This window comes from Anomaloglossus baeobatrachus, unplaced genomic scaffold, assembly GCF_048569485.1.
Source record: "Anomaloglossus baeobatrachus isolate aAnoBae1 unplaced genomic scaffold, aAnoBae1.hap1 Scaffold_3133, whole genome shotgun sequence".
Taxonomy (NCBI): Eukaryota; Metazoa; Chordata; class Amphibia; order Anura; family Aromobatidae; genus Anomaloglossus; species Anomaloglossus baeobatrachus.
The window spans coordinates 20999-33054 of record NW_027442540.1 but is presented as its reverse complement, the minus strand read 5'-3'; the positions used below and the strand labels follow the sequence as shown (position 1 = coordinate 33054).

The window sequence follows — 12056 nt, the reverse complement described above, 5'->3', positions numbered from 1 at the left end:
CTGTGTCAGAATTTGTAATAACCCAGACATTTGGTCATCTAAGTAGGATTGCTGCATAGTCTCTCACCCAAACATCATGAGTTAATTATATCTTCATATTGTCATTGACAACTGATAATGCCTTTGTCGTTTTTTGATTTTCTGTATTATCCTTCTTGTAATTTAGATTATAAATGATTTTCCGATATTGACAATTCCATTTTCTGATTAGGAGGAGCGTATCAGGAGAGGGGATGACCTGAGACTTCAAATGGCCATTGAGGAGAGCAAGAAGGAAGCGCCATCAAAACAGGAAGAGGTAAAGTATCTCTCTTCTCTTCTGGCGGCACCATAGTTTTTCTTTCATAGATTTAGTCTGAGAGAAGACAAAATTCCATAGAGCTCAACAAATAGCATGTTGATTCACAGGAAGAGGAAAAACCCCATGAGGCAGATGCTATTTACCCCATATTAGGGGTAAACTCCTTTTATGACTCCACATGCGGCAATCAGACAAGCTCCCTGGATCAGAGAACCCTAGTTCAGCTGTGTCCTCATTATAATGTGTAGCCCAAAAGTGTACACTGTATTCTAAGAGTGGGCACACTAGTGATTGTATAGAGGCAAAACTATGTGCCAGTCATGAGCATCTATGTCTCCTAATTTATCCTATGATTTATTTTGACTTGCAGCAGCTGCATGGCAATGGTCGTCACTTTGCCATACACCCAAGTCTTTTTCGGTAGCAGTTTTTTCCCATTAATACACCATTTGGTACTTAATTGTACATCGTGTTTTGTTGGGCAAAGTCCATGACCTTACATGTATTAATATTAAACTTCAATTGCAATTTCTCAACCCAAACCTCCAGTTTATATAAAGCCCTCTGTCATATTAAATGTCATTCCCTGTGTTGATTACCTTGCAGTGTTTTTATTTTGATCTTCAAATATTAAGTCTTTTTTGAATGCCCTCTTTATGGTCATTCATAAATATATGAAAATAAAGATGGCCCAGTTCTGATCCATGTGGTAACCCATTGTTAACTGTGACTTAATTTTTGCTTCCTATTGTTGAGGCAGTGATTACAAATTTCCATTAGTCCCATTGCTCTCATTTTATGTATCAACCTTTTGTGTGGCACTGTATCAAATGTGTTTGAAAAGTCAATATACACAACATCCACTGCATTTCCCTGGTCCGGTCTGGAACTTACCTCTTCATAGAAGCTGATCAGATTAGTTTGACAGGAACAATGCCTCATAAAGCTATGTTGATACTGGGTCATGAGGTTATATTTCTTGAGATACTCAAGATAGCATCTCTTAGGAAACCCTCAGGGATTTTATCCACAGTAAATATTAAACTCACTGGCCTATAATTTCCAAGCTTCACATTTTGTCCCCTTTTTGAATATTGGCACCACATTGCTATGTGCCAGTCCTGTGGTACAGACCTAGTTAATATGGAATCTGTGAATTCTAAAAATCTATCACTTTACTCGGGGGTGTATGCCATCCAGACATATGGATTTGTCTACTTTAGATTTTGACATGATCTGTGTTTACTGCTGGGTTAAGCAAGTGACATTTAAGGCAAAATTTTTAATATACCGTATTTTTCGCTTTATAAGACACACTTTTGTTCCCCCAAATTTTGGGGGAAAGTAGGGAGTGCGTCTTATAAACAGAATATACGGGGGGGGTGTAAATGTGTGTATGTATGTGTATGTACATGTATGTGTGTATATGTGTGTGTGTGTATGTATATACATATATATGTATATACATATAGCGGACCCTGCTGTATGTATGTATGTATGTGTGTGTGTATATATATGTATATGTATATGTGTGTGTGTGTGTATATATATATGTATGTATATATATATATATATATATATATATATATATATATATATGTGTATATATATATATATATATATATATATATATACATACATACATACATACATACATACATACATACATACATACATACATACATACATACATACATACATACATACATACAGCAGGGTCCGCTCTGGAGCGGTGCTGGGAGCTGGTGAAGCTGCAGGAGGCAGCCTTTGCTCTCCCGCTCATATAATATGCACAGCCGCTGTCCATCAGCGTGGTGTTGAAACCGCATCGCGCTGATGGGCAGGGGCAGTGGGGCATATTATATGTGCCTGTGCTCCCTTTGATCGCACATGATCCCCCCCCCTGTGTTAGATATGGCCCCCATACTGCTGCCCATAGTAAAATAAAAAAAGCTTTACTTACCTCCAGCGCTGATCTCCCGGTCTCCTGCTGCTGCTGTCTCTGATAAGGCACGCAGAGATGATATCACTCTGCCGTGCCGATCACATGACCGGCAGGAAGGACCAGGAAGTGGAGGAGGCCGGAGCTCAACCCCACGGAGGGAGACACCGGGATTACAGCGCTGAGAAGGTAAGGAAAGAGTGTTTTATTTTATTATGGGCAGCAGTATGGGGGGCATATCAAACACAAGGGAGATGTGCCATCTATAGGGGCCATGGGCAGCAGTATGGGGGCCATATCAAACACAGGGGAGATGTGCCATCTATAATGGCCATGGGCAGCAGTATGGGGGCCATATCAAACACAGGGGAGGTGTGCCATCTATAGGGGCCATGGGCAGCACAGGGGGACGTGTCCCAGCACAAGGGGGCTATATTCAATATAAGGGGGCCATATCCAGATTAAGGGGGGGCTAATTTTATGATGGGGGCCATGAGGGACATATACCCTATATGATTTGTTAGACGGACACTGGCATTATAAGATGGACCCCATTTAACATTAAAAAAAAAAAAAAAATCTCTTTTCCTTCACCAAATTTGGAGGTGCGTCTTATAATCAGGTGCATCTTATAAAGCGAAAAATACGGTACCTAATTGTCACCTTTCATGGGATTTTCTTATATAAATACTGTAGAGAAAAAGGTTTAGTAGATTGGCCTTTCCCTTATCCTCTTCTACCATTTCACCCAGGCTATTTTTGAGGTGGCCAGCACATATTATTTTTCAGTTTTATTTTTTATTGTTTATGTTGTTGAAGGAATACAGCAAATGTGTTAAATGCAACTTATGATATAAATATCGAAAAGCCAATAAGAGGCTAAAACATAACTTTTAATAAAAGTATGTAAAAGACCTAATACTTAGGCCAATGTAACCATAAGCATCCCCGACTGCTATCAGGATATAAGGCGTAGACTTCGCCACACAAGAGAGAGCCCCTCAGGGATGCTACAAATATAACAAAGTAAACAAACAAACAAAAAAAGAAAAATATATATAGATGTGTTTCCACGTGTTATCCGGACAGCGGTCCTTTTTTTTTCCCCTCCAATTTTTCTAAAAGCCATATATTCTTTTATTTTTTATTTATTTAATTTTTTTCATTGGTATAACATAAATTCATTTTATGTACTGGAAAATGGGGGAAAAGATCTAAACAAAAATAAAAAAAATGTCTCCAAAGCTGGACAAGCTTTTTAAACCGATTTCCTCCTTTTAGACATTTATGGCAAATCAATGTGTTTGACCAATTTGGTCTGTGAAGAATATTTTCATTATGGATGTTTGTTTTTTTTTTGTTTTTTTTTAATTTCTTATTGACAATAATTGCTTTTTTCATTAGTGTTGTATGTGTAACTTGCAGTATAATTATACTGAGCACTATTTTTGTTTTCTGTTTATTACTCATGTGCATTATCAATTAATTTTCCATTAGTCTTCACTGATGGACTTGGCAGATGTGTTTAGTTCTCCTGCTCCTGCTGCACCTTCGTCAGATCCATGGGGGTCCACAGCTGCACCTACTGCTGATCCTTGGTCTGGTGGAGTAAACTCTTCAACAGTGCCAGCCGTATCTGATCCCTGGGGAGGACCTCCAGTGGCAACAGGAGCAAGTACAGACCCATGGGGTGCTGGGGTGCAGACAAACAGTGCTCCCGGTGACCCCTGGGCGGGGACTCCAGCTGTTTCTTCAATAGATGCCAAGTCTGTGTCTGACCCGTGGAATCCTGGAGGTAAGTTGTACATTAGTTTACAAACCACCTATTTAAGATATATTGAATGACTGAGAAACATCGTCATTGTTCAGATATTGGAATACCTGCTTCATTGTTTCTTTTGTAAACCTATATAAGAATGTGAGTCAAAAATCCACCAAAGACTTAAATGCAAAAAGACTTCATTTATAATAAGTGTTCAATAAACTAAGTACTGTACAAAACAACACAAAGGGTGCTCAGCAAGGAATCCAAGTAAGAAGGGATACAACATTGCAGGATTAGACTACATAAATAGGGTGGGTATAAAGTGCACGTGCTAGTAGCAGCAAAATAGTTTGACTTGGCGGGAACCTACAGTCATGGCCAAAAGTTTTGCGAATGCTACAAATTTTAATTTTTACAAAGTCTACTGCTTAAGTTTTTCTAATGGCAATTTGCATATACTCCAGAATGTCATAAAGAGTGATCAGCTTAACAGCAATTACTTGCAAACTCAATATTGGCTAAGAAAATGAACTTTAACCCCCAAAACACATTTCAACATCATTGCATTCCTGCCTTAAAAGGAGCAGCTAACATTGTTTTAGTGATTGTTCCATTAACACAGGTGTGGGTGTTGATGAGGACAGGGCTGGCGATCAGTCATGATTAAGAAAGAATGACACCACTGGACACTTTAAAAGGAGGCTGGTGCTTGGTATCATAGTTTCTCTTCATTTAACCATGGTTATCTCTAAAGAAACACATGCAGCCATCATTGCTCTGCACAAAAATGGCCTAACAGGAAAGAGTATCGCAGCTACAAAGATTGCCTCAGTCAACAATCTATCGCATCATCAAGAACTTCAAGGAGAGAGCTTCCATTGTTGCCAAAAAGGCTCCAGGGCGCCCAAGAAGGACCAGCAAATGCCAGGACCGTAACTTAAAACTGTTTCAGCTGCTGGATCGGACTACCAGCAGTGCCGAGCTAGCTCAGCAATGCCAGCAGGCTGTTGTGAGTGCTTCTGCACGCACTGTGAGGCGGAGACTCTTTGAGCAAGGCCTGGTTTCAAGGAGGGCAGCAAAGAAGCCACTTCTCTACAGAAAAAACATCAGGGAACGACTGATATTCTGCAAAAGGTACAGGGAGTTGACTGCTGAGGACTGGGGTAAAGTCATTTTCTCAGATGAATCCCCTTTTCGATTGTTTGGGACATCTGGAAAACAGCTTATTAGGAGAAGAAGAGGTGAGCGCTACCACCAGTCTTGTCTCATGCCAACTGTTAAGCATCCTGTAACGATTTATGTGTGGGGAATCGGCTCGCTCACAGTCTTGCCTAAAAACACAGCCATGAATAAAGAATGGTACCAGAATGTCCTCCAAGAGCAACTTCTCCCAACTGTCCAAGAGCAGTTTGGCGCCCAACAATGCCTTTTCCAGCATGATGGAGCACCTTGCCATAAAGCAAAGGTGATCACTAAATGGCTCATGGAACAACACAGAGATTTTGGGTCCATGACCTGGAAACTCCTCAGATCTTAATCCCATTGAGAACTTGTGGGCAATCATCAAGAGACGGGTGGACAAACAAAAACCAACAAATTCTGGCAAAATGCAAGCATTGCTTATGCAAGAATGGACAGCTATCAGTCAGGATTTGGTCCAGAAGTTGATTGAGAGCATGCCAGGGAGAATTGCAGAGGTCCTGAAGAAGGGTCAACACTGCAAATATTGACTTGCTGCATTAACTCATTCTGTCAATATAACCTTTCTTTGTCTCTCCATTGGGAGACCCAGACAATTGGGTGTATAGCTTCTGCCTCCGGAGGCCACACAAAGTATTACACTTAAAAGTGTAAACCCCTCCCCTCTGCTATACACCCTCCCGTGCATCACGGGCTCCTCAGTTTTTATGCTTTGTGCGAAGGAGGCTGACATCCACGCATAGCTCCACATCTTAGTCAGCAGCAGCTGCTGACTAGGTCGGATGGAAGAAAAGAGGGCCCATATAGGGCCCCCAGCATGCTCCCTTCTCACCCCACTCTGGTCGGCGGTGTTGTTAAGGTTGAGGTACCCATTGCGGGTACATAGGCAGGAGCCACATGCTGTTTTCCTTCCCCATCCCTATAGGGCTCTGCTTGAAGTGGGATCCTAATCGGTCTCCAGGCACTGGGACCGTGCTCCCTCCGCAGCCCCTGGGGAATCTGCTGGACAGGAGCCGAGTATCATCAGGGACAAGGCCCTGCTACTGTGAGGTACTCTGTGTCCCCGTGGGGACCGCGCATGGAGCACTTGTGCCATACACACTGCAGCACTGCTGGGTGTGTTAGTGCGCCGGGGACTACCGCGCCGGCCGCGCTTATTTGCCGGCCGCGCTTATAACTTTAGTCCCCGACTTTTGCGGCCTAGTTTCGCTTATTCCCGCCCACAGGCCTGCCAGTCAGGGGAAGGGCGGGACGCTGCACAAGACGTCAGTGCTGAGGGCTGGAGCATACTCTGTATCCTCCTCCCCCCTCACTCAGCACAGTGGGGCACTAGATTCCTGCACTTTCTAGGGCACGCCCACGGCCCCCTCCTCCCCACAGAACGCCGGCAGCCATTCCTGTCAGCAATTCTGACGCTGGAGAGGAGAGACAACACTGGGAGGCCTAGGCAGGGATTCTAGTGATCACACAACCGCTTGAGCGGTCGGTAAGCAGCACCTGAGGTGCTGGCCCCACTGAGTGCCGAAGTGTAATATATATGCTTGTATGCTAGATTTACACTGTATGGTCGCACTGTGCTTTTTTGGCTACTCCTGGAGAAGCCTTACAGTCCAGGCTGGTGATTCAGGCCCCGGGCACTGTTCAATCATTAAACCGCCCCCGGACCTGCCAGTCAGGGGGAAGGGCGGCACAGTCGGGCTGACGCCGACAGTGAGGGCCGGAGCACACTTCGCTGTCCTCCGCCCCCCTCACGAAGCACGCTGATCCCCGCAAGTTACTCAGTGTCCCCTTGGGGACGGTGCAGAGAGCACCTTGGTCTCAGACTTGGCGCCGACCGCGCCTGCTTGCCGGCCGCGGTCTGTAACTTTAGCTCCCGGCTTTTGCGGCCTAGCGCCTTAAACTCCCGTCCCTGGCCCTGCCAGTCAGGGGGAAGGGCGGGACGGTCAGTCGGAGGCTAGCAGTGAGGGCTGGAGCACACTTGGCTGTCCTCCGCCCCCCTCACGTTTCACTCAGGGTACCAGATTCCCCGCACTTTTGGGGTTACGCCCACGGCTCCCCCCTCCACTGTATACGCCGACAGCCATATTTCAGCAGCACATACTGCTTCAGGGTCGGTACACCAGGGGGCTTCTTCTCGATGCTGGGCCCCCCTAGAGTGATGAACTGTATATGTGATGAACTGTATATATGGATATATAATGTTTGTATGCAGTTTCACAGTTCGGCTATACATATGTATCCTCAGTGGTCACTGTGAACATTGCTCGGGCCATGTGGCACTCGCTCAGCCGGAGACGGGGGCACTGGGCTCCGCCGGCGTTCCCTGTCCAGGCGGCAGGGACAGAGTTGCAGCTTTTGCTGAGAAACTCTCTGGGCCATTTTCACTATCCATGTCTCAGGCTATGGACAAATGGTCGGCTAAGAGACTAGGAGTTTGCAGTCCAGACCGGCCCCTTACACAGGCCCCGGGCACTGCGGGATCGCCCCAGGCCTCTATCGGTCTGCGACGAAGCGTGTTCCTGGGGTGGCCTCTAGTTATTACGTGGTGAACTCCAGCACGAACCGCAGTCCCAGTCCGGCTAAGCAGCCTTGCTTGGAGTCTTCCCCCGACTTCTCCAAGGGTCTCAGCTTGAGGACCCTCTAGAGGATGGGGCGGAGGTCGCAACCCAGGACTCTGTCCGGACGTGGCTCTCAAGGCTTCACAGATACTGTCCAGAAGCACACCTTCCCGGACAAGCGTTTTACTGAACGCCTTATAACACACGTTGTCCCTTCCCCTCTGACGTTGTTAAGGTTTGGGCTCAGTGTCATAAGGTGCCCTCCAGCCTCTTGACTGGCGGCTAGATCAGTAGTAGCAGTGGCTGGCGAATCCACGCTCAAGAATGCCACGGACAGACAGATAGAACTCCTAATGAGATCCATCTATGAAGCCATAGGCGCGTCCGTTGCCCCAGCCTTTGCAGGGGTGGGCACCCCAGGCTATCTCAGCTGCTCTGTCTGAGATCAATGCGGTCTTCCTGTGCTCCGCAATTAGCGTCTTTGACGTCTCAGGCGGTGGTATTTTCATCCTCCGCCGTGCACAGAGAACCTTTTCAGCATGGCGGTCCAGGTCAGGGGAGTGGTCCCCACATGTCCAAGACCGATGTAGGAGACATTCTGTCTTACGGTCACAGGATAGAGCTCAGTTCTCGTCCTCCGACTCGTTGCTTCAGAGCATCTCCGTTCCCCGAGGGAGCCGAGGCACTTTTCCAGGCGGTGAACACTCCAAAGGCAGGAGGAGTTGCGATCCTCGTTCCCCTTCAAGAACTTAGTCGCGGTTTTTTACTCCAGCTTGTTCGTGGTACCAGATAGGACGGATCACTCCGGCCCGTTCTGGACTTCACACTGCTCAACGGACAGGGAACCTGACAGTTCCGGATGGAATTTCTCCGCTTGCCATCGCCCTTGATGGCCCAAGGAGGCTTCTTAGCGTCAATCGACATCAGGGATACTTATCTCCACGTGCCGATTGTACCAGAATATCAGCGCTTCCTGCGCTGCGCCTAGCGGTCCTACTATCTCAGGCAATGTACTGGTCAAGGCCCCCTCTCGGGTGGCATGGCAACACAGCCTGAACATTGCTCTAGAGACTCTCCAGAGATTCGGGTGGTTCATTAATTTTCCCAAAGTCAAAATTGACACCGGCACAATCACTGACATATCTCGGCATGGAGTTTCATACTCTATCAGCGATAGTGAAGCTTCCGCTGGACAAACAGCGTTCACTACAGACAGGGGTGCAATCGCTCCTTCGAGCCCAGTCACACCCTTTGAGGCGCCTCATGCATTTCCTAGAGAAGTTGGTGGCAGCAATGGAGGCAGCTCCGTTTGCGCAGATTCATCTGCGCCCACTTCAATGGGACTTTCTCCACAAATGGGACAGCGTCCCTCGACAAGAACGTTGCTCCTTCTCGGGCAGCCAAGGCCTCCCTTCAGTGGTGGCTTCTTCCCACTTCTTCTCGAAGGAAAAGTCCTTCCTGCCCACATCCTGGGCTGTGGTCACGGCGGACGCGAGTCTGTCAGGGGGTCTTCCTCCGCCACAGGGCTCAGGGTACATGGACTCAGCAGAGTCCTCCCTCCAGATCAATGTTCTGGAGGGAAGGGCAGTGTCTAGCCCTAAAAGCGTTCCAGCCATGGCTGGAAGACAGGCAGATCCGAATTCAGTCGGACAACGCCACGGCGGTGGCATACATCAACCGCCAAGGCGGCACAAGCAGTCGGCAAGCCTTCCAGCAAGTCCGGCGGATTCTGCTGTGGGTGGAAGCCACAGCCTCCACCATCTCCGCAGCTCACATCCCGGGCGTAGAAAACTGGGAAGCAGACTTTCTCAGTCGCCAGGGCATGGACGCAGGGAATGGTCTCTTCGACCGGACGTGTTTCAGAGATTTGTTGCCGCTGGGAAGCCGGACGTCGACCTATTGGCGTCCCGGCACAACAACAAGGTCCCGGCATTCATGGCACGTTCTCAAGCTCACAGAGCTCTGGCGGCAGACGCATTAGTTCACGATTGGTCGCAGTTTCCACTGCCTCACGTATTTCCCCCTCTGGCGATGCTGCCCAGAGTGTTACGCAAGATCAGATCCGACTGCCGCCGCACCATCCTCGTCGCTCCAGACTGGCCGAGGAGGTCGTGGTACCCGGATCTGTGGCATCTCACGGTAGGCTAACCGTGGACACTACCAGACCGGCCAGACTTGCTGTCTCAAGGGCCATTTTTCCATCTGAATTCTGCGGCCCTCAACCTGACTGCGTAGCCATTGAGTCCTGGATCCTAGCGTCTTCAGGGTTATCTCAAGAGGCATTGCCACTATGAGACAGGCCAGGAAACCAACGTCCGCCAAGATCTACCACAGGACGTGGAAGATTTTCTTATCCTGGTGCTCTGATCAGAGTTTTACTCTCTGGCCATTCGCCTTGCCCACTTTCTGTCCTTCCTTCAATCCGGAATGGAAAAGGGGTTGTCTCTCGGTTCCCTTAAGGGACAAGTTTCGGCGCTTTCTGTGTTTTTTTTCAGAAGCGTCTAGCCAGACTCCCTCAGGTACGCACGTTCCTGCAGGGGGTTTGCCACATAGTCCCTCCTTACAAGCGTCGGCTAGAACCCTGGGATCGGAACAGGGTGATACCGGCTCTTCGGAAACCACCCTTCGAGCCAATGAGGGATATTCTCTTTCACGCCTTTCGCAGAAGGTGGTCTTCCTAGTGGCAGTCACGTAACTCCGCAGAGTGTCTGACATAGCAGCGCTGTCATGCAAAGCCCCCCTTCCTGGTGTTTCACCAGGACAAGGTGGTTCTGCGTCCGGTTCCGGAATTTCCCCCGAAGGTGGTATCCTCTGTTCATCTCAATCAGGATATCTTCTTACCTTCTTTTTGTCCTCATCCGGTTCACCAACGTGAAAAGGATTTGCACTTGTTAGGTCTGGTGAGGGCACTCAGACTCTACATTTCCCGTACGGCGCCCCTGCGCCGCTCGGATGCACTCTTTGTCCTTGTCGCTGGCCAGCGTAAAGGGTCACAAGCTCCCAAGTCAACTTGGCTCGGTGGATCAAGGAACCAATTCTTGAAGCCTACCGTTCTGCTGGGCTTCAGGTTCCTTCGGGGCTGAAGGCCCATTCTGCCAGAGCCGTGGGGGCGTCCTGGGCGTTGCTGCACCAGGCTACGGCTCAGCAGGCGTGTCAGACGACTACCTGGTTGAGTCTGCACGCTTTCACGAAGCACTATCTAGTGCATACCTACGCTCGGCAGATGCCAGCTTAGGTAGACGAGTCCTTCAGGCGGCGGTTGCCCACCTGTAGGAAGGAGCCGTTTTACGGCTCTTTTTACCGAGGTATTCTTTTACCCACCCAGGGACTGCTTTTGGACGTCCCAATTGTCTGGGTCTCCCAATGGAGCGACAAAGAAGAAGGGAATTTTGTTTACTTACCGTAAATTCCTTTTCTTCTAGCTCCAATTGGGAGACCCAGCACCCGCCCCTGTTCCCTTCGGGCTGTTAGTTCTTTGTGTACACATGTTGTTCAGATTGAATTGTTCTTGGTTATGGTTTGTTCTCCGAACATCCTTCGGATTGAATTTACCTTAGACCAATTTATAAGTTTCCTCCTTCCTGCTTTTGCACCAAAACTGAGGAGCCCGTGATGCACGGGAGGGTGTATAGCAGAGGGGAGGGGTTTACACTTTTAAGTGTAATACTTTGTGTGGCCTCCGGAGGCAGAAGCTATACACCCAATTGTCTGGGTCTCCCAATTGGAGCTAGAAGAAAAGGAATTTACGGTAAGTAAACAAAATTCCCTTCTTTGGTACTCAGAATATGATTGCAATTATATTTCTGTATATGATGTAAACATCAGACAAACACAATTAAGAACCAGAGGGCAACAGATCATGTGAAAAAATAATTTGGTGTCATTTTCAAAACTTTTGTCCATGACTGTACATTGCTGGATATTAGGGGATTATGGGTGAGTGCCTTGTCATATGACATCCTTGGCCCTCTGGCTATCTATACAATTTTTTATGTGCACTTTACCTCTAGCAGTGGGCTTGGAGGGCTCTTTAATATATTGAATTTAAAAAACTATTTTCCTGCTACTATGCACGTGCACTTTATACCCACCCTATCTATGTAGTCTAACCTGCAATGTTGTATCCCTTCTTAGGCTACTTTCACACTTGCGTTGAACGGTATCCGTTGCATTGCGTTGTGTAACGGATGCAACGGATGTGTTGCATATAGTGACACAACGGATGCAACGGATGCTGCAAAACAACGCAATTCGTTTTGATTTTTTTTTTTTTTTTCCCGGTTTTACCAG

General features: G+C 47.5%; 1 protein-coding gene across 1 annotated transcript in view; it reads left to right on the top strand.

Annotated features, from left to right (window-relative positions):
- LOC142269035 (epsin-1-like) overlaps window positions 1-12056 on the top strand; it is a gene marked incomplete at its 3' end in the record, with an annotated part of 50197 nt that overhangs the window by 26907 nt on the left and 11234 nt on the right. Inside the window, exons 5-6 of the mRNA XM_075332375.1 lie at window positions 212-298; window positions 3741-4038. Of these exons, the coding sequence (XP_075188490.1) occupies window positions 212-298; window positions 3741-4038 (385 nt within the window). The remainder of the gene's footprint in view (window positions 1-211; window positions 299-3740; window positions 4039-12056) is intronic.